We start from the raw sequence: 24,009 nt of genomic DNA, 5'->3' as shown, positions 1-24,009 counted from the left end.
ATTTTCACAAAGGTTATGATTTTGTGCTTAATTTGGAATTTAAGTTTAAATTTAAAATAATGTGCAATACTATTAATTTTGTTACCGAGATTTAAAAACGAGTCTGAGAAATTGGGACTGCAGTTCCCCACTTAACTAATATAATATTAATTAGTTATGATATCCCTTAAGATATCTTATTCCATTTATCTTATTTGCACACTTAAAATACACAACTTGTTATGTATGGGGCATTGACTGGGGGATAAAATATCTTGGAAACACCTAATCTATGTAACCTCTACAGAAACCTGAAACCTGTCCAGAAATTTATTTGATGTACAAAGAAAAAATGAAAATTAAACGTTAACCTTGCCAAGATTATGCACTATTTATAAAGATGGTGAAGGTCTTATTATACAATGTGTTAATTGTACGGCTGGACTTTAACAGGTGCAAAAATCTACCACTGAGAATGTGTTTTTACAGTATTTTACTTTCTTACTTCATGCCTAGGATTAGATTGTTACAATTCTGGTTCACATCTTACTGCACTACTCAAAGCCTTTTTCAGAAGGTCTGGGCCAGTGGTATTGTTTGAGGTGCTTGCCTAGCTGCAGGTGAACTAAGAGAAACTTAAACATATGATCAGATGTGTTTTTTGATTGGTTTATATGGTTGATTAACATCACAGTATACAGAGCCATCAGCAGACACAGAACACAGCATAAAAGACAAAGATAGAATAAAAGAAAAAGAGAAGACAGACAGATGACAGAGACACACAAGAAAGAAACACAGAAGAGACAGAGAAGAAGGAACATCATTATATAATAATATAACATCACTTTATTAACCCTTTATCCTCCTGTTCCTCTAAGTTTGTTCCACACAAGAAGACTTAACTCTGCTCAGTCTTGGAAACCTGATTCTAGCTATGTAATGTGAGCCTTATTTTGAGTGCTGTCTTATTTTATATCAGGAAAGTTGGATTTACTGTGCTGTGAAATTCTGACTAAAATCTTTCTTTCCTACAGTAGTTTCATGATGCTTTTTAGAATAAGATGTTTGATTCTCATTGATTTTTGTGTGTTGGAGGAAAGGAGATTTACTGTAGAGTCATATTTTTTTATGAGGACACAGGATTTGTTCTTTTTTTGGCTTGTTAAAGTAATGCTTTCAGGTTACAAATCTAGAATGCTGTGTTTCTGGATCTGTAAATGTAGGCCTCTGAAACCCATAGATTTATATGTGTTGTACATTGTATAATTGATATTTTATTACCCTTTCTCCAAGACTGTCCTAGTTAATATAAATGTACCAATATGTAACAGTATTGTATTTTAAGGTGTCCTTTTGCATCAAAAACAAAAGTGCTAATTCTGTTCCACTTTTAGCTATTTGAATAGGGTCAGTGCAGTTTCCTAATGTTCACCTGGACTAAATCTGGTTAGAGCCAGTTTCAGGTTGTGTGCAGTGTAAATTAATTGCTAGGAAAATAGCAATAGTCATAGCAAGGTGCCCTTAATAGACTTGTTAAAACATTTTTCTTTTTCAACGAGACAAAACATACTGGTTTTGTTCTTTTTCTGAAGGTTAGGTGCTGCTAATTATGTGCGGGAGCATAAACAAAGAACCTGTCTTGTGTCACCCCGTTTAGTTCAATTCTTACTTCCTCAATTCAATTGCACAACACAAACATGCATTCACATAGAGCTGGAAATTTCCATAGACATTACTCTAAAACTTGAAACACATGATATTTACTGAGTTAGAAAAAGTATGCATGAACACAATAGATGACCAAATGCCACTCAAATTACCATAGTTAAAGTCCAATGTATTTTTATTATTAAGAAGTATTCAGGGAGCACCTTTACTATCCTATTTTAAAACTGGAAAGGGATTAAATGCTTATGAGAGTAAAACTACATGCTGTCCATCTCAAAATAGTATTGTAGATGTGTTTAAAACTATTATAAAATCCCAAATATTTCATTTTATCTTTCTTTGGATTAAGAATGGTACATTTTTAGTATTTGGTGCTATAATAAAATATAATGCATGCAAACCCAGGGTCCCCTTTTTGTAAAAAAAAAAACATTTTGTTTTATAAATAAATATTGTACCCCCAAACTAAGTATTCTGCTGTGTAAAACATAATGACTTAAGAAAGAAACAAATGAGAAGAGAACATTTTGCCCATCTTGCCTATTTGGTAGTTAACGGTTAATTGATCCAAAGATCTCATCCAACAATAAAAACAATCCAGGGTATCAGCTTCAACAAAATGGCTGTATAGTCTGTTCCTTACTCACACAACCCTTTCGTTAAAGAATTGGCACCTGTTCTCAGTTTTAAATGCAATTCCACAAACAGTATTATCCATTTGTGCCCTGGTTCATTTTTCATTGTTTATCAATTTCAATAACTGCTTAACTACTTAATTTATCCAACTTATCCAATTCAGGGTCACAGTAGCCATGAATCTATCTTAGGAAGCATTGAGCACAAGCGGGATATACCCTGGACAGCTCACCAAAAACACTGACACGCACACACTCATACCAGGTCCAGTTTTCCCAGAAGCCAATTAATCTACCATTATGTCTTTGGACTGTAGGAGGAAACGGAGCACCTAGAGAAAACCCAACTGAACATACAGTATGAACTCCATGCAGATAGCACACATGCCAATGTGACTCCCATTTCACATTTTATTTTGAATAAAATAGAATTATAGTTGGACTTTATGGTTACACATACACTAATTCTGTTAAGCAAGACAGTTACTGTAAGAGTGGGCAGGTAGGGTGTATGGATCTTGCGGAGAGAGAGGGAGATCAGAAATCCAAATCAGTAAGCAAAAATGAAACCAGGAAGCAAGCGAGTAGGTCAGAACACGAGAAAGACAACAAGAGAGCAACAATCCAAAACGAAAGGAAAATGAAGGCTAGTAAGATAATAACACGCACTGTGACGGGAGTAAACGGTGATACTGTAGGTGTATTACTTGCGGCGTGAGCGTTTGTTAAACACGGCGCGCATGGGAATCCAAGGTGGGAAAGAGACGTGTGGAATACGTAACAGATACACATCCTAAGCTAATAGCATTAGAATGAACATACTGTAGCTTAATTTTGACAGTACTGCTGAAAAAAAGCAGTACTGTACTGTATAAAACTACTGTATTAAAAAAAAGACCTGAGGAAAGTAGTAAATTGGTATACACATAACACGCAAAACTTTAACTGAAGCACTTTGACTTGTATGTACAGCATATAGGAAAAAATATGGAAAAGACCAGAAAGCTCACTGGTCTATGGCCCTGATGCATTATACCTGGAAGCTGCTGCTTTCCATCATTTAATGATAAAAATGATCACAAAACAAAATGAACAGGCTTCAGAGGAAGATTCAAATGAGGTATGATGATTATATTTTTCTCAAAGGAACCAACTTTATACTGTACATGACACAATGGTAGAAACACTACAATTCACAGTTTGTTACAATGTGGCTGTGTACAAGAGACAGCTGTGGAGGTGATAAGGTCGGAATCAGTGCTAGGGCTCTGAGAGGCCGAGTGCCGACTGGGGTAGCTCCTGCGGTCACAGCAAAGGTTGGCTGCACACTAGGGTAGCATTTAGGGCAGTTACAGTAGTGGCTGTCGACTGGGGAAAATGACACTGGGCTAGCGCTTGTTGTCTGAGGCTTAAACCAGTTCTAGGATCTGCAATCCAAAAAGGGTGTACAAGCATACCCAGAGGGGAGTGTGGACAGAGCAGTAGTGCACTTAGTGGCACCTCAGGATCAAATAGGAGATGAACTAGTTAAATGATTGGGTTCCTGAATGGTATGGGAAAGAATGAACCAAAAAGCCACCTTTGAGCCACAGGACAACTGTGACTCCTCTTTTGAATGTCTCAGTCTCCTGGTACAATCATGGGTTGCAAGCCACCACTGGACTAGCTGTAACTCATTTAATATGTTAAAATAAAAAATGCCAAATGCACCAACAAAGAAAAATGAAAAAGGTTAATATAATTCTGTCAATTCAAAAAGTGTATTGTTCTAGGAAATTAAACAGTAAACAATTAAATGCAATAAACAGATAAATTGTGCAGAGAATGTCTGCTTTTCTGTGAAGGGACATTTACTAAGACTTCAATAACAGATGTGGTCTATTTTCATGTTCTTGTTTTTCCACAACTAAAAAACCTCTACTTTCCAGGACTTCTTCCAGCTCTCTGTGTGGAGGAAATGGCCTCATGAAAATGCCAGGCATAATGGCAAAGAGCAACTTGTCTTCTTTTTGAAAAACAACCCCTACTCAAAACATCTCAATTTTCTATAAACAGACTTAGATGGCTGCTATAAACATGGCCCCCATGATGGTATACATTGTACAAAGGAATTTATTTACATGATATACATTGACAAAGAAACAAACTCCAATTTTAGCCATTTCACAGTGCATATTGGAGTTTAGGTCATGGAATAACAATCAAACAAGCTCTCATTGACCTCAAATAAAGTTGATGTTAAAAGCACAATGTTTTTTTCTTTATAGAACATAGAAAAATGTTCCTTGAAGAAGTTTCTGTGATCCAGATAAATGCGACAAGAGTGATGCTCCTGGCACTTCAGGACACCCAGAGGGAGTCAAACCCCAATCAGCATCAAGGGCACAACAGTGGAAAGCCGCTTCAGAGTTCTTGGACTACAGATCTCCATCCACTTAACTGGTCTTACAACACTGTAGCCAGTCTGAAAAAGGCACAAAGGCACAGCAGTGTCTCTACTTTCTGCGGTACCTAAAGATATGCGGTATGGGAAAGCAGCTACTCATTAACTTTTACCACCACACCATAGAAATTGTCTATACAGAGAGTTGTGGCCCAATTAAGCCCAATCCAGTATTCAAGATCCCAACCATCCAGGCCGCAATCTGTCCCCCCCACCCCCACACCCTGGCCAGTAGTACCACACCATTAAAGCAGGGTCCACTAGCCTTAACAACAGTTTCTACCCCACTTTTGACTTGGCTATCAACTTTTAATTGTTCTGTTTGTTTATTGTCTCTACATACTGCAACTATTTATTATTTACTGTATTGTAATGTACTGTCTCCGTTGTGAGATGTTGTTGAACTATTTTAGGAGTACAGAATGACTTATGTTGCTTTTTTTCCATTTGTGAGTTAGTTTAATTTTTTTATTTATCTTTGCTGTGTTTCGCTTTGGTCGGCAGAAGTTTGCAACGCACAATTACCTTTGGAGCCCTCTTCAGGTATCAGAAGATTGTCTGGGAGATTCCAAGGGAGAGTCACATCCCAAGGTGTTTACAATGCTAAGGTCAGAGAGCATTGTTACTCATTCTCCACCTTGATCAGCCAATCAGGAATTGGTAGAGTGGGGTAACCCCACGTGGGTCTCGAATGCCTGCAAAACTTTCAAACAATGAACGACGTACATTCCTCCAGATAAAAGAGGCAGCGCAGGTTCCAGAAGGTGCCCCTCCAGGACATTCTCAGACTAATCTCGGACAATCACATGACAGCCAGTGTGTCTGAGTGCCAGGACTTTACTTTGTTCTAAGAGTCTAGACCGGAGGTCGCCTGCGCGTAACCAAAGGATCCGCTCAAGGTTAGCCCAGCAGCAATCCTCGTGAACCACCGCTACCCACCGTGAATGCTCGCCTGATCAAGGAGTGAACTACGGTCAGAACTGTCGACAGCTGAATCTTAGTATTCAGGAGCACTACATCAGGAACAAACCAGTTTTCTTCCCGTCCAAAGACTTGTTCAGACCTGTAGTCACTTTTCATGTGCACAAACTCAAACAAGCTAGAACTAACTAGCTAGGTCCTTAGAGAGTCACTGCCAGCGCACCGCAGCAGTAATCTCTCCCTCCTTCTCTCACACCTCTAACCGCACCTGTCAGGGGATCTGGCTTCAGAGGATTTGGATCCAATGCGTGGCTCTTCAGAAGGGGAGCTTCGGCACAGTGACGGGCTAAAACGTGGTCGAGTGAAAAGCAGGGTCCAAAATCCAGGAAGGCGTCTAGGGTGCGTTGGTACAGAATCGGTAGGTGAAGGCGTAGTCGGGGAAGGAAGGCAGGGTCCAAAATCCAGGTAGGCGTCTGGGGAGCGTCAGTACAGAATCGGGAGGCGAAGGCGTAGTCGAGGTTGAAAGGCAGGGTTCAAAATCCAGGAAGGCGTCTAGGGAGCGTCGGTACAGAATTGGGAGGCGAAGGAGTAGTCGAGGTTGAAAGGCAGGGTTCCAAATCCAAGAATCTAACTCTAACTATAATCTAACTATAAATATATCATCCAAATAAATTCTGAGGGGAACTCCCAAAACGGCAGCTAAAACTATGGTGTACAGCTCATAGAATGTGACAGTAGAAAAAAAATCACATGGCCAAAAGATTATCCTCTGTAATAAATCAGTGTTGGGGAATCAGTTTAAAACTGAAGATTCAGTTTTAAAAGTGGAGAATCAGTTAAAAACTAGAGAGAGACAGGAGGCAATCTCTATAACAGAAGGATATATTTTTCCACTGCTCCAAAAACAGGAGACACAACATTCTGCATGTTGCACTCATGGAGATGTACTGATACAGGCATGCTTCAGATTTGACAACCTACTGTACTCTTGCACATTGGAAGGAAATTCTGTTAAGAAATTTCTAACTCAAATGGGGTTACTATTTTAGCAATAACTACAGTAAATAATAAAATAATTTATTAATTATGATTATGAATGTAACTAAATGCGTTTTACTTTTAAAACACCTGTCACGGACGTCCAAAGGGACTAACCGTGGAGAGCAGGAGAGCGGAAAAAGACCCATATGCGTAGCGGCGAGACGAGAAAAAGGCCCAGGCTCATTAGTGCAAAGAGTTCAGGAATGCCGTATAGAAACCTGTGCCCTCAGGGAGCAGACGTGGGGCGCCCTGGTGCTAGGCGGGTCTCAGGACATCCGAACCTCAATGCTGAGCTAGGACAGAGTGCAAGACCCGGAAATATATAGCCCAAGGGAAAGAGAGGGACAGGAAGGACAGCAGACCGGAAACTAGGGACAGGACAGAGAAGGAGCGCCCTCTGGCTGCAGAGGGCGTGACAACACCAAACAAAGCCATATCACTGCAAAACCTGATAAAAATAATACATGAGCAAAGAGAAAACCATTATTACAGCCATTATTTTAAAACAACAGTGGATTATAAGTCTCCAACAGAGATTTTACAATTTGACTGTGTTGCAACAAAAAGATTGGTCCAGCAGAGTAATCAGTCTATTTTTGATAATGTAGAATGTAGCTTCAAGCAGATGTGGCTGTTTTAAGGAGTCAAACCATCCATGGGCTTGTGAGTTAGCAAAAAAAAATCTTTAAAAAAAAATCTGATATTTGACTGGCAAAACTGGAGCTATGATTGTATACTTTAAACTGTTAAAATCCAAGCAGTTTAATTTTTTTCTATAATAAACCATTTCATTTTCATTTATATTCCTGAACTCAGTTTTTAAACTATTTATATTGCTGTTAATAATCAAACTGATAAGCTTATGGAATTGTTGTAGAGATCCAAGAAACATTTTTCAAGCTTTTCATTTCAAGAACACGAGCCAATTCAATATGTATATCTACTTAATTTAATTTGTGACTCAGGATAATAGCATGAGTCTTTTTTAAGCAGGGTGTTCACCATACAAAAACTCCCCAACCCAAATTATTCATTTAAGAACTGAATTCTCTAACACTTTATTAATTGGGTTAAAAACAACAAAGAAAAGAAAAGCTCTCCTTTCTCCTTTCTTTGATATTTTACCTGGTGCTGGACAGCTAAGCTCCCAAACATTATCCTAAAGTGCGTCTTAAGAACATACTGATTAAAATTGACCTTTGGGATCTGGATTAGAGGGATTAGGGAAGGGTATCATTAAAAATGTAGCCCATCAAATTGACCTGAAATGTAAATTAATGGAATAGAATTTTTCATAACACATGAAGATCAATGATTGTTTTTATTCATTACCCATGCTCAATATTATAGCACAATATAGACTCTCTAAGAATAGTCTATTCACTGATGTATAGTCGGAAATGCATACAGAAAGTTTTAATACAAACACAACTTTCCTTATTGCACAACACTGTTGCTTTACTGAAGTGCTTTGAGTTGCCAATACAGTAAAAAGCTGCACCAGTAACAAGGAATCTCAGCCCTATGTAGAGCTGTAGTTTCTGTTATCACTAAAATATGACAAACAGTATTAACAATGTATGGGTGTAAGAGATTCTGAATGTAAAGTATACCGTCTTTCATTCTCTATGTAAAAATCAAATATTAACTAGATGCCTGATGAAAGGTGGTGTCATTTTTTCATGGGGCTGAATGGTCTTTGAATTGCGCCCTTATGCATGAAGTTAGGCTAAGCTTTAACTAACCTGCCTGGAACAAGTTAGGAATGCCAGACTAACAAAAGCCAGACTTTTGTTAACAATTAAGTGAAGTTATTCGGCTGAGGAATCTTGCTCTGTGAAACAGAGCTGGCACTGATTTCATCTTCTGACTGAAAAGGATTCAGAATCTAAGCTGTCTTCTATGATTGTACCTGTCCTCTTCCCTTCACTGTGCCACAGTATTAATGGTAAGCTAAATAAAATGTAAAGTACAAAGCAACATACAGTGTACTTCTATTATATATGCTAGCTTACTAAAATGCACATTATTTGCTGTAACTATTCAATTTTTTTCTTTTTCTTTTTCTTTAGAGTAACACCAAAAACATATCAGTTTTGCAGCAGGTAATATGCTTGTCTTCCACCAATCCATTGGTTCTCAAACTGTGGTAAGGTACTCGGAACGCCCCCAGTTGGTACACCAGATGACCCTGGAAATTTGTTGTGTGCGCTGAGAAATTGGGAATTAATAAATGAATAATTAAAAATTATGTAAATTTTTCATCTGTAATTTACTTAATCGGTTTCAGAAAGCTTGAGACAGGTTTTCATATTTTCTATTTTAATAAAATGAGTTTATATGTTAAATACGCAGCCTACGTACTTAGCTACGTTGATAACGCGCGCGACAGCTCCAATAAATCGCACTCATCAGTTGAGAACTAGGAGGATTATACATCGGCCAATAGGGTTGCCATATTAGAACATAAAAAAACCTTCCTATTGCCTTATCTGGGAAGAGTGTCGGGATGGAGAAGGTTTTCATAATATCCCTCGTTTTATGTTCATGCATGTCCCCTCTGCTGCAATAACTGTATCCTGTTTTGCTGCCAGATTTTACAAAAGAATCTGTTGAACTCTCTCCTTGAATTGCCTTTTTGTGTTTGTCTGAGTCATCATGAGCTTGCAAGTCAAGTACAGCTTCCCAGTCTTCTCTGACACTTCAAAAACACAAAAATTTATTTTTTAGTTCTGATGTGAACATTTCTGGATATTTGAAAATTCCCCCGGAAGGTGATATAAGAATCAAAATAGAGGACATGGCCAGGAACGTCCGGATGTATGGTAACCCTATCGGCCACCAACACTAGCTTTTCTGCTGAACCTGACACAGACAGCACTGCTAGTGTTAGCAAGCGTCGGAAAACGGCTACAAGGTGGTACGATCCAAATTAACAAATTGCTCAGTGCTATTTTTATTACATGTGAGTGTGTGCGCGCACGCGCTCATGTTGGTCATTGAGATTTTCTGGGGTTCCTATGAGAAGATGACTTATGCTGTAGTTGGTACTTGGATGCTTTGGTTTGATCAGGGGTGGTTCTTGGTCCAAAAAGTTTGAAAACCACTGCACTAATGAGTCATATCTTTCCCCTGTCCCTGCCCCTTCTTACCTACACTTTCTGTTCTCCTGTGCCTTACTGTATATGTATTTGCTACTTTCCCTCTCTCTCTCACTCCTGAAGGAGGCTTCATGGGCAAAACATAGTGTTTTTCTTTTCTATACCTTTCAGCATTGAATGAACCTTAAGCTGTTCCTTTGAAGCCTATACATACTGATGGTGCTCCCTATTCTGAGTCTTATTTTCTGCTCTACCTTATCCAATTGTTCACTGGGATCACTTAAATATTTTTAATAGGGCTTAGCCAGTTGACTGTTTTAAAGTGCTAATGTCATGGAGTGAAAAATGTGGGTGTGAGGCAACAGGTGTCAGGGTCTATAGTCACTTCAAGTTTCCATATAGTAGCCAGTGTCTTACTGGGGGGGTGTATAAATCTTTATTCTGTGAGATTTCTCTCATATCAAAGGCTTTCCTATTGCAGACAGTGGGGCAGGTACCAATCAACAAAGATTGCACTGTATGTTGTACTTGGCCAACTGGAAAAGAAACAGTGCCACTGTTTAAAAAAACGGCAGTCGGCTTGTTACAGTAATTGGTAGATTATTTTGGCTTCTTTTAAAAAAACTTTGATTTTTAATGGAAAATGTGACAAAAGTTTAAAAATAATTATTGTCAGTCAGGGTGGTAATGAACATGTTTTTCTTCTATTGACAAATGTTCTTCCCAATACAGCCAGCACTTACCAATCTGGTCTATAAGTTTCCCTGTTTACTGTGCCAAAAATGCTTGTTTCCCTATGTTGTATGTCTATGTTGTATGTTATATGTCTTAATACATTCAGTAGTGGTATCTGTTGTGCTCATTTCAATTCAGTTCAATTCAATTTATTTTTATATAGTGACTTTCACAACAAGGTTGCCCCAAGGCGCTTAACAATGTAAGTACCCATACATTTTGTTAATACAAAACAGAAGACCAGAAGACAACGGAGGAGAGGAACCAAAAACTCCTTAGTAAGGAGAAAAAAAACCTCTAGGGGTCCAAGGTCAGCTGGCTGCCCAACCCCTTTGGGCATGCTAACATTATATAATTTAAAAAAAGGAAATAAATGAATGAGGTATTAATCATCCATCCATCATGTCCTCTGTACTGTATGTGTATAATTTGGTCAGAACAGATGTATCTACCTGGTGGACACACAATGGCACGTACAGCAGCACCAGCAGCCATGGTTGCAGGAGGCCATAATGTAAGGTGTGATGTAATGTAATGTAAGCTAGGCTGAAGTAATAGGTATTCAGTCTAGATTTGAATATGGGGTGGGAGATTGTTCCATAAGCAAGGTGCCCTGTAACTAAAGGCTTTACTGCCAACTGTTATTTTATTAATTCGTGGAATATGAAGAAGACCTGCATTCTGTGATCTAAGCAGGTGATGTGGATGGTATACATTAATAAGATCCATTAGATAGACAGGTGCCTGACCTCTGAGGCTTGTAAATAAATAGAAGGATTTTAAAGTCCGCCCTGTACCTGACAGGAAGCCAATGAAGAGAGCTAAGTATGGGAGTTATATAGTCGTACTTTCTTCTCCTAGTAGCAATTCTAGCTGCTGCATTCTGAATTCACTGTAAGGTGTTGAGAGTGGTGGGTGCTCCCTGATAGTAGGGCATTGCAGTAGTCTAAAATGCTGTATACAAGAGCATGTATTAATTTCTCTGTGTCTTGAGTGGAGTGAAAGTGACTTAGTTTTGCAATATTTCTTAACTGTAGGAAGCATGTTTTCGATACTGTTCTAACATGAGAGTTAAATGAGAGCCTTGTGTCTAATATGATGCCTATGTTACGTGTTGAGTCTTTGAGACACATTTTAAAATCTGCGTTAAGTGCTGAAGTGATAGTAGTCCTATCAGTAGTTGTTGTCTCCCAACAACAGAACTTCATTTTTATCAGAGTTGAGTAACAAAATGTTTACACACATTCAAGTCTTTACTTCATTAATGCAATTAACTAAAGTGATAATAGAAGAGTTGTCGATAGGTGTAAATGAAATGTATATTTGAGTGTCATCAGCATATGAATGAAAGCTAATATTATGTTTTCGTATACAATAATGAAAACGATTAGTTAAATATGAAGTAAACCACTTAAGGGCGGTTCCATATAAGACAACCTCAAACTCAAGCCTGTGTAACAAAACAGAGTGGGCAACCGTGTCAAAGGAAGCACTAAGATCTAGAAGCACAAGCACTGTTGCATTCCCTGTGTCTGTAGCTAAGAGAATATCATTTACAACTCTTGTTAATGCAGTGTTAGTGCTGTGGCCTGGGTGGAAACCAGACTGGAATTTCTCAAGTATATTATTTGAGTCCAGATACAATTGAAGTTGGGCCACAACTATTTTAGATAGAAATGGGGTGTTTTAGACAGGCTTGTAGTAGTTAAGAACATGTGGATTCAAATTTGCCTTCTTACGGAGCGGTCTAACAACCGCCACCTTAAATTGATCAGATACAATGCCAGATGCAAGGGACGTGTTCATCATACTAATTATAGGTCCTGCCAGTACTTCAAGGGAATCTTTGACTAGTTGAGTGGGAATGGGATCTAGTGGACAGGTGGTTGACTTTGTCTTAATAATTAATTTAATGAGTTCTTGTTCATTAACTAATTGAAAAACACTAGATGTGCGCATTTTGTTTCTGTACCAGACTTCTTTGCAGCTTATTTGATTGTGTTTGAAGTCTGATGGTGTTAATTTTACAGCTTGATAGGAGTCATTATACAGTATATCTGTCACTCAATGATTCAGCTCTCCCCCAGAGACTCTCTATAACAATTCCTTTACTATTTTTTTCAAAAGGAAGTAGCAGCACTTCAAATATTGTGTATTTTTCTCTTTCCTTCCCCCTCCTCACATCCTCCCTATTTATTTAAATTTCGTTCATTATAAATGTATTCCCACAATGTGTTTCAAAGTGGTGTTTATAGTATATGCAATGTGCCTGTTTATTACAGCATGTTTAAAACTGAATCACAATTTCATGCCTGAATGTCTCAAAAATCTTCTTACGGAGTGTGACATAACCCAGATCCAAATGGAGTTTCACTTCCTGTTATTCTGTTTCTAAAAATGCTGTCACACTAAGGACACCCACAAGACTTCAGTGGTCACTGTCACAACTATGCTGAAAAGGAGAAATGTAACTACAGTACTTATGTCCCATGTACACAGCCACTAAAGTTACTCTTCCTTTAGGTTTATGGAAGTGGCACACACAACCAGCAAAATATCTTGCAAATAAATTAGTTGCACAAAGAATATAATCAAAAGAACTGGCACGTAAGTTTACTTATTATATTTAATATTTTGATTAATTGAATGAATTATTTTACATACTTGTTACGAGCACAGCCGGCACTCATTAACTCCAAATAATTAAATCTTCATTCCACACCTTTTCCTTTTGTCGATATTTCAGTTGTTAGAAATAGTAGAAATTCTGTTTGTACACAATATACTTCTGTTTTTTGAGGTTTTGAATGTCATTACCTATTGATGTATGAACACAAATATATTTAGCTGGTTGTGGTAGGGTATTACACTTTCTTCATAAACATCTGCATCTAATTCTTTACCTTGGTCACTTTGAATTACTTTGGAAAAGGTTTGACATGCTTATTGTAACTAAATAAGCTGATAAAATCGAATGCTGAATTTGGTACAGTGGTAGAATTGTCGCCTGCAAGCTAGAAGGGCCAGATCCCATAAAACAAGCACGACCTCCTGGCAGCGTCTACGTTTCTTGGTTACTAATGCACCTTAACAAATTTCAGAATGCAAAAATGCATTCAAATGACTACTAAAAAGCAACTACACTGCTGCCCACAGTTGATACATTGATATAAATATGTTTTTTATAAAAGATTGCCTTCATCAAAGTTGTTAATGCACTTTCTCACTTAGAGCCTATTTCAGCTTAACTTTTGTGATGTAATAATAATATCCTTACACATACAGCACTTTTGGGACATTCCACTCAAAGTGCTTTACAGGTAATGGGGACTCCCCTCCACCACTAATGTGTAGCACCCACCTGGATGATGCACTGGAGGGGTGTTTCATGCTTTTGTTGGTGCATTTGCCTGCAAGCCGAAGGGAAATGGGGCAGTGGGGCAAGTGAAAATGGCTATGGGATGTAATTTTACTTTCACTCGGCTTCTTGTCTGTAGAAGCACAAACTCATGAGGCTTTGGAGCAGTTTGCAACCATTTTTTTCTTGTTGCCATTTTGAAGTGTAAAGGAAAATGAAACTAATTGTAAATAAAATTACTGCTAGGTCAACTATATAGATTAAATCATATAGAAAAAAATATATATAAATAAAATCTAATATGTACACTATATTGAAGTTTTATGAATTTTATATATCACAGTATGTTTAATATTCACTTTACATTTACGATCTCTTAAGCCCATAGCGGCTACTAGGTACTGAGGAGGAGCAGAAGATGGTTACGTCAGACCCTGCCCTCTGAACAGAGTGAGAAAGCAATTCAGAGGTGTTAACTATCCAATCATTACAAAGTTTGCAGTGTCACAGAGATTAGCACATTTGCAAGATAATCCAAGGGTATATGAGTTTTAGGTTGTGCAGCCATGAGTCCTGGTCCAACAAGAAAAAAAAAAGTTTTATCGTAATTAGGCCACAGGGGTAATTATTGTGATTAAAAATAATTATAACAAAAAGTTTCTCTCTATGTAAAATTAAGCTTCTAAATTCTTGAAGTATTTGTTGTCAGGTTAAAAACTACTGTTCTTCGCCCTGCACAGAGGGAGCATCCAATAAACAGTAAATTCCACTCTCCTGTGTCTTAAAATTTATAATGAGACCTGCAGGTGTTAATTATTTAGAACTTCTGCTTACTCTTAGATTATCAATCTAAGATGCCTTCGGTAAATCACTCCACTAAATTTCTTTTCTTATATTTACAAGCAAATGTCAGAGAATGCAGATGTAGAGAGGGAAAGAATGTAATTAATTTTTTTAAGTTTGTGACAATGTTAAAAAACAGTAGGACACTTATTTGTGGATACATAAGAAATCATGTGCATAAGAAATCAATACCAAATGTTATTTTAATTCACAGAGAGAAGATGTAAATTCTCAATTTACTGCTAAACTGTCTATGGTGGATTTTTTTAAAAAACGTTATATCCAATAAATGTCTGTATGGAATACTTATAAAGTATTAATATGCCTTCTAAGAATAACATTACGTACAGATAATGGTTGGAAAATATAGCTGCTTTACTCAGACAGTTAAATTGTACAATCTGCGCAGTGGGATAACATTGTATTTCAGGGCCAAAAAATTGAATGTTTTTGATCGGCCAAGTCACTTACTGAAGATAAGACTGAAGGCAAAAACAAGCAGGAACTGAAAATGGCTGCATTACAGGGCTGGCAGAGCATCTCCAGGGAACATACCCAGCATCTGGTGATGTCTATGGGTCGCAGACTTCAGGCAGTCATTGATTGCAAAGTGCTAAACATGACACTTGTATTTAAGATTATGTTATGTGTCCAATACTTTTGCTCCCCTGAAATGGGAGGACTATGTATAAAAAGGGCTGTGATTCCTATATGGCTCACCCAATATAGACATAAATACCATCGAATTAAAGCTGACATTCTGCACTTTAACTTCATAGTCATTGTTTCATTTCAGATCCAATGTGCAGAGCCAAAACAACAAACATTCTGTCACTATCCAAATACTTATAGAATGCATTGTAACTATATATTGTGGTGGACAGAAACAACTTTTCTAAAGAACACTAGTAAATGTTTCCTCTGATCATTTGCCTTGAAAGTTTTCTTAGTTACGTTCAGCATAATTTCATACACCCCTCCAATACTGCATTGTCCTGGATATGTGTTCCAGTTCCACGAGATATATGCTTCCCATATAGACTACAGATCCAGACATCAGGTTCCAGCAAATTTTATATGTAGAAATCTAAAGCAAGTCCTTTTAAAATGGTATGCTTATTATTCTCATATGCTTTGCAAAGTTAGAAATATATAATATTTATACCAGAACTTCTTGTTTTATGGATATATAAAGAAAGGCAAAGTGACTAACAATTCATCAGTTCTGCTGTAAGGATGAGGTGGAAACATGCTGTCAGTACACAGAGGTATGTGTCATTACATTAAACAGCTAATAAAGATGGGAAAAGCCAACCATTCACTGAACTTCAGTTATATAGTACAGTTTATCCATAAATTAAGGCATGAGTGAGTGTGAATGTAAGTTATTTGTCTCAGACTAATTTTATTTTACCTCTTAACATATATACTATATATTCCTTCTTTTGCAGTGACAATACTTTTGCAGCTTAGTATGCTTTTGCTATTTGAGCCAACTGTGACCCTGGTTGCTGTGGGATGCTACTAACATTGAATTAGGCAGGTGTGGAGGCATGGGGATGTTGTCTGTCAATTTCAGATTAAGGCTTTACAATGTTTACTCCTCATTTGCAAGATTAACAGTTTTTGAAAAAATAAACTGAAAAAAGTGGACTGGATTTTATTTTTTAAAGAGATACCACAAGCAAGAAAGGTTTTAAAATTAATATTACAAGCAATAAGCACATCTTGCAAGTTAAAATGGATTTCAGCAACAATCTAGTAAAGGTCTTCAGCTGCCACCTGCTGGTTAATGCCAGAGTTCACATGAGACTGCAGGAGCACATGGTACTTTCTTACAGTTTCAGAAAGGTAGAGCAAGGGTCCAAGAAATGTTACACAACTGGAAAAAAATATGCAGAATACACTTGTGAATCCAATGTGAGCTTCATTTCAGATGGCAGCACAGAATATAGAAATATTCAGCAATGTCCAAACAAAAAAAATCTAACCAATTTAGCAAAGTTGATGTTAAAGCTCAAGAGTATTATTTCACCCTGATTGGTTTTTCTTCCTTTTCATACCTTATAAGCTGCTAAACCTGTCCATCCATAATTAGTATTTCTCATTTTTTCTTAATTTAAAGGCAATTAAAAAAGTAAATATTTACTTTTATTTCTACAAATCAAGATGTGTTTATAAAAGGTATTAATATCACTCAAAATACTTTTTTGTTGTTATTGTGTCAGTTTCCATTTATGTCCTAATGTCCAATGCCACCTTTGAAAAGTGGGAGTACTTAATAATTTATAAATAACATAATAACATCATAAATAACACTACATGTGCCTTTCTGGAGCACTACAGACTAAAAGTACTATTCACACTGTTTGGGTTTCTGAGTGAAGGAGGGTTTTTACAGAGGTTCCACTCTGGCACTCAATTAAGCCTTTGTCACAGTACAGGACTCGACACGACTTCTAGTTGGAGAGCATGTCAAATTTAATGACTGCCATTGCTGAATCTTGCTGCCTTTTCTGTCCTACAGGGTGTCAAATTATACGGATTATACTAGGAATTGCAGAGGGTGAATAATTACATGATTCCCTCACAACTTTCCATCATGGTTCCAAATCTCGTATTGCGCCTGCCCGGGACACCCACGGAAAACCCCGGTGGCCAAGAGAGGGAGGAGCGAGCTGACGCTGGAGGAGCTCCAAACCAACATCTTTAACATTATGTCAAAGAGCTTGGCTGAGCTGAAGGAAATGATTAGATTTTATAGAGTAGGAATTGAAGGTCTTAAAAAGTCCATGGACTTGTGTTTAAAGAGGTTGAGGACTTAAACAATGAAGTAAAAGTTCTTAAACAAGTAAATACTGAACAACAAAAGCAGATTAAAGAACTTGAATTGAAAGTGAACGATGCAGAAAGATACCGTCGACGGTGGAATTTAAAATTATTTAGATTTAAGGAGGAAAGAGATGAGGACATTGTTGCTACTGTGAAGAGTATCTGTAAAAGAATCCTGCCAGATCAGGAGGACTTGGTATCAGCCATCGATACTGTTCACCGGCTCGGGAGAGCCAACATGTCTGGGCAAGTGCGCCCTAGAGCGAGCATGGCGAGGGACATGCTATGGAAAGTGGCGAGAGGGAATGAATATCTGTATTCAAATAAACTGAGATTTGCAGAGGACATGTCTGCTGGGGACAGGAGCACCAGGATCCAGCTGTGGCCCTAGGTTGAAGCTGCCAGAAGAGAGGGGAGGAGAGCCTACTTTGTATGAGTGAGGGCTTTTGTAAACGGTAAGGAGATTTGCTCCCAGTGACTGCTCAGTTAATCATTGTTATTTTTTATTATATTTATTATAGCAACATACAACGAGTGTTTATTTAGTGTTGGTTTGGAATATTGTAGTCCTGGTTCTTGAAAAGCTCAATAATTTAGATAATCTTATAGTAATTTGATTGTATGTATGTCTTTTATTTTTTCCATTAATGCCAGAGGTTTTCAAAGTGTTGTAAAAAGAAAAGTGAATTTTTTTTGTTTTGTAAAACAATGAGTGCTGATTTTTTATGTGAAACAGGAGGACTGATTTCTTTTCTGGTTTTATAATTGATTTATTCTTGGATGGGGTGGAAAAGTATAGGAAAGGTAATAACATGCATATAAAGAATCTCTGTAAACCCCATTTTATCCCTCCTTGTTTATCTTTTTGGAACGCGGTGTTTGAAAATATTATTTGGAAATTAGTTTTGACAACTCCTGATAGATATTGTATTACAAATAAGGTTAAAGAGATGTTGTTTAAAATTGTTCATAAGTTTTATCCAGTTAAAATAGTACTCTCTAAAATTAAGGATGAGCAGGATGATTTGTGTGTATTTTGTCAGGCTGAAAGGGATTCTTTTGTACATTTATTTGTAAGGTGTATATAAGTTGTTTTGGACGGACTTGCAGGGTTTTATTTGTAGGCATTTAAAGGTGTTTTTTTTAAATTTAAGGATTTTGATAGTTTGTTGTACCAAGAGAAAATATGGGGGGGAAAGCATTTATTTATATTAAATTAGTCATTGTGGGTAACGTTCACATTCATAAATTAAAATGGTCCAATAATACTCCCTTTTTTAGTACTTTTAAGATGGAGTTGAAACTATTTTAATTCTATAAAAAATGTGAAAAGTGCAAAAGCAAGATAACATTTGATACTGTATATGTAAAAATATATAATTTGGTCATATAATTTACTTCATTATCTCTGGCATTTAATTGTTTTTTTCTGTTTGAGTTTATTTCTCTTGTATCTGTTTCTGTTCCTCTAATTGTATTTGTATTTGTAAATTCTTTATACATTCAATAAAAATATTTAAAAAAACATAGAACATACATCTGTGCTGGCTCCAAAGTTCGACAAGCCTCTCCTCAATTTGCAAAACACTTGCTTTCCTTCTTTGCAGCTGCATTGTATGCATTGTACTTCTGGTTGAGCGTTCATTGGCTGTTAACTGTTGCAGGCGCAAGTGCCCACTCCTATGACTGTTTGATTTTATCATAGAGAGTTGCAGAGAGTTGTAGAGGCTATTAAGAGCGCTATGACCTTGTCGCTGGGGGTGTCACGCTACCCAACTGAGGGTAACGGGCATGCGCTGCGACTCTCTACAACTCGCTGTGATTTTTGTACGATTATGTAAATGAAGGCTACAACTTAAAATGCTAGGAAAAGTTATTAGGTATAGGAAACTCCTGTAGAAGTGTGACAGACCTTTTTGTGGACATCTCCTTAATGTGCTGAAAATCTTTTCTTTGTTAATCACATCATATTTGAGAATACTGTATTCCAGAAACTTTTCTTTCTGCTCAAACATTTCGGGATTTCAAATCCAAAACTTAGTATTTGTAATTCTGCCATTTAAAGAACATATATACTGCTTTTAAATTTTACTGAAGCTTTAACAGAAACACAATGAAACCAGTCAAGGAATATTTAGTTAATAAAACTATTGTAAATTGTTATGAGAAGTTTTTTTAATCAAAATTTGTTGATTGCTACTTTTATCAGAACCTTCATTAAACTTCTTGTTGTTAAACTTGTTGTTACTTGTTGTTTTGGACTGTGCTGTGTGTGACTTTATAAATTGCTACTGAATTCCTACTTCATTCAGCTAAGTTCATTCATTGTCAAATTATAATTAAATGATAGCAGGGATAAACTAATTTGATTGATTCTTAAAAGTCACAAAGCTTTACATGATCAAGAAATGGTCACCATCATTGCCACTTATTTCCAGAAGACAGGATATGTAAATATGCATAGAAGTCTTGGACACTGTATGCAGCTCCACAACCATGCAAGAGTTCGGTTGCATTACTGTTTTTGTCTGTTTTGATATGTCTATTATGCTGTTTTTCACTATGGAAACACTAGGCTCAAACTGTATCCATAGTTTACCTTTCAGTTTACCTTTTCAGTGGCCATCTTTCACTGATCAATGAGTTTCTTTATAGTAAAGTGAAATAAATGCAGACAGTTTAGGATGACATATGATGCATGTGAATATAACTGCTGATCGAAATGTGAATATAATTGCTGGAAATATGGTGCATTGAAAGCTCAGTTTTGAATGGAACTGAATGTTTTTGGTTGACCTCTGATCTCTTGATGTAGTTTGAATATAAAATATCCTAAATTTACAACATGGAAGGGATTACATAATATTATGTAAATTGAGTGACTGTGAATGGAAGTTATTTGCCACAGACTATATATATGCATTCTTTTGCAGTGACAATCTGGTTGCTGAGGTATTGCTACTAACACTGAATTAGAATACTGGATGTTAAAGTCTTCATCTCCTACAACCAGGTAGGAGGGAATTATAAGCAATTTCCATTTTAGCCTCAGAAGACATTATAGTTTCTAGAATATTACTGTATATGTCCTGTTTTAAACCAGAAACAAAAAAAAGCATTTTACCAATAAAGCAATAAGTGTCACGAAACGTAGTTCTGGACCCTACGCAGATGGTAAAATCCAGTGCTTGGGGGTCGTGGCGCAGGCAAATAAGTCCAAAACAATCTGAAAGGGGAAACCAGGAAGCAGTCCAAAAGTCCTTAGCCGGTCCATCCGAACAAAGACAGGAATGGGGACAAGGAATCAGGAATCAGGAACCAGGAAGTAAAAACATAACAGAGCCTGGTGCTCTGAGCCACGGACCCAGATGGTCAGGATGCCAGGGAATAAGACCTACCCTCTGGCTACCCCGAGCCCAGGGAATGGGCAAGCCTTGTGGCATCCATCTTCCAATGCTGAGCGCAGAGCTTTGGAGGCATGGGGTTTAAATAATACATACGGAACAAGGGGCAGGTGAACGTAATAATGAAACTTAAATACAAAAGGGGTTGGAGCGCCCTCTAGAGGAGGGCTGACGATTGTGACAATAAGTCTGTAAAGATAATTTGTGGTAATTTCTATATCTAGTTTATTGCTTAGGTCTTTGCTATTTGGCATAATAGTTTAGAAAGCATATTGTAGAGCTCAAATGACATCTCACTATTAGGATTAATATAAACAGTTATGCTTCTTCTGTCCAGACTGGAATCATTAAGGGATCTTCACCTAGACAAAAAAACACATTACATCAATGTTTTGCATGCAATATTTTTAAATCTTCTGAAACAGTTTCATAATCACATATGAATATTTAACCATACAATATTCATAACGTTGAATTGATAATGTAAAGAGGGCACATCTTGGAATATTTTATTAAGCTCATGCACTTCTCAGTAAGGACCATTCCTCCAGACAGAACGTGTCGGGCTCCATCACAATACACGGATTGAGCCTATGAACTGCTTTTTCTTTCTTCATACCAGAAATCCTTGTGTTTTATGGAAAGTAGAAAATGAAAGTCCACTTCTTTGTATAATACCTTGGAACTGTGTGATTTGGAAACTTCACAAACCACTTTTATGATTGCACATTTCATAAAAAGTTAATAATCATCTTAGTCTTTAGTTAGTCATAGTATTAGGTTTTTATTTTACAACCAATGTTGAAAACATGCTTCTTTTTTCTTTCAGTTGCATGGTATCAAGAGTATGAATCTTGAGTGGATTTTAAGTAATCTAGTGCAACAGATTTGTTAGTTACAATTCTAGATTTCTAGATTTTTTTCATCATTCATGGGATTACTGTTTAGGATTTTACATGAACTTGTGCTATTTTTTTACTTTTCCTATAACTGGAAGTCACGTTAACTATACCATAGACCTACCTGTGTTTTGAGTTAATCCAGTGTTTGTGGTCAGTTCCATCTGGAAAAGCGCCCAGGTTTCTGGACCCCAAAAGCAGTGATGAAGATGTTGATGACTGTTGTGACAAACACCAACCATGTGGCCACATTGTTCACAGTATCCAATGTTTTTTGATTGCTGACGTTATTTAGGTCTTTACGAGCTCAAAAACAAGAAAAAAAGACAGACATTTTTTATAGTTAAAATGTATAGATTGTATTGTAATATAAATAGGAAGATAAGATAAACTTTATTGTTCCCTATTGGAATGTTTTTATGGACACATATCTGTTCATCTGAATACATCACAAAACGTTACACATAATATCTATTGAGCATTCATAACTCATCACAAAAAAGGCATGACATATTTATTACATTGGTTGTTATAGCATAGACAGTTTATATTGACCCAATTTCATTTACCCTTGCCATTAATTTGTATTAACTGCTTTAATAAATATGGGAACATTGAATATTTATTTTTTGTCTGAGGTACATTTGGGGAACCTGATCTGATATAATATATTTCCACAAGTCTAATCGTGGATTTTTCAAAAGCCGTCTTCAAGGACAAGTGCTGCTTTACTCCCATAATCTTATTTGCTGTTTGTGTGATTAATTTTTCTTAATTGAACTGATTAATTACCAAACCACACTGTTATACCATATATAATAACTTTCAATTACAACACGGTAAAGTAGCAACGTCTGTCTGTGTATATTTCTATTCCTAGTACTTACTGTACTGTATATGAACTAACCTGGGTAATAAGTTCCTTGTGAATCACTTCAAATGAATTGTCACCAGCCTCTTTGGGATCAAACACAATTTATTTAGTTTTTTTAGTATTCAAAATCAGGTGATGTTTGTAATTTTATTCTGACATAAACATAGGCAAACCACTTTGTCTTTAAATTAAGATGTTCTTGTAAACTGTATAATACCCTCAGCTATTGTGCTGATCAACTGGCTCCTGTGTTTACCAACATTAATAATACTTCACTTCTTTGGCAGAAAGTAGCAAAAATACCCTGCCTCAAACACTACAGACCAGTTGCTCTGAATTCAGTGGCTATGAAATCCTTTGAGCATCTAGTGCTTAAGCACCTCAAGCACTGTACATCTTCCCTGCTGGATCCTCACCAGTTTGCCTTCAGGGCTAACAGGTCTGTTGAAAACGCCATCAACCTGGCTCTCAATTATATACTCCAGCATTTGGAGAAGCCAAATTCCTATACCCGCATCCTGTTTTTGGATTTCAGCTCAGCATTCAATACCATTAATCCAAATAAATAATTCAGTAAACTGATGGACTTGAACATCAACCCTGCTATGTGTCGTTGGATTCTGGACTTTTTAACACATCGCCAACAGACTGTCAGGGTGAATAATAGGACATCTTGCCCTCTGACTCGCACCACAGGTTCTCCTCAAGGCTGTGTCCTATCTCCATGACTTAATGCAGATGACCATTGTTGGCCTCATCTCGAATGATCATGATCAGATTGACTTGGGAACAGCCTGGTGTTTGAACAACGACCTTCTACTCAATGCTTCTAAAACCAGGGAAATTATCTTTGACTTCCGACGCATCCAGAACACAAAACGTCCACGTTTTCCATGTAAATAATTCCCTGGTTCCGCACCCCTGGGTGTTACACTCGCTCTCGCTCGCTCGCTCTCTCTATTCCTGGGGCTCGCGCGCGGGCTCGCTGACGCTCTTGGCGGGCTGTTGGTGTGTCTCTCTGGGTGTCTGGGTGCGGGAGAGCTGGCTGGCAGGTGGTGACGGGGAAGAAATAAAGCGCAGTTTTCAAACTCCACAAGTCTGAGTCTCTCTGTTCATACTCACCGAACCCGGAATCGTTACAATATTCTCAGTTGCATACAGTATTAATCAAATTATTTACTTAGCTGCATAAGCTGTATAATAATTCTAACTAGCTCCAATGTGATTTACAGTATAGTAGCAAACTATACCTTTAATGAAGTGGAAGGCTTGT

At 37.2% G+C, this 24,009-nt stretch overlaps 1 protein-coding gene across 3 annotated transcripts in view; it reads right to left on the bottom strand.

Annotated features, from left to right (window-relative positions):
* Positions 1-16,372: 16,372 nt before the first annotated feature.
* Positions 16,373-24,009, bottom strand: part of ninj2 (ninjurin 2) — a 45,011-nt gene continuing 37,374 nt past the window's right edge. For 2 of the 3 annotated variants that reach the window (XM_015353245.2, XM_015353246.2), the window contains 2 exons: positions 21,987-22,168; positions 16,373-21,325 (listed from right to left, as the gene is read on the bottom strand). In XM_015353245.2, coding sequence (XP_015208731.1) covers positions 22,017-22,168 — 152 coding nt within the window. In that variant the 3' untranslated portion in view covers positions 16,373-21,325; positions 21,987-22,016. Of the gene's footprint in view, positions 21,326-21,986; positions 22,169-22,769; positions 22,820-24,009 lie in introns of those variants that run through there. The other variant, XM_069192150.1, reaches the window with a different exon arrangement.

Source organism: Lepisosteus oculatus, chromosome 7, assembly GCF_040954835.1.
Source record: "Lepisosteus oculatus isolate fLepOcu1 chromosome 7, fLepOcu1.hap2, whole genome shotgun sequence".
NCBI lineage: Eukaryota > Metazoa > Chordata > Actinopteri > Semionotiformes > Lepisosteidae > Lepisosteus > Lepisosteus oculatus.
Note: the sequence above shows the minus strand (reverse complement) of the source record. Positions and strands in the feature narration are given on the sequence as shown.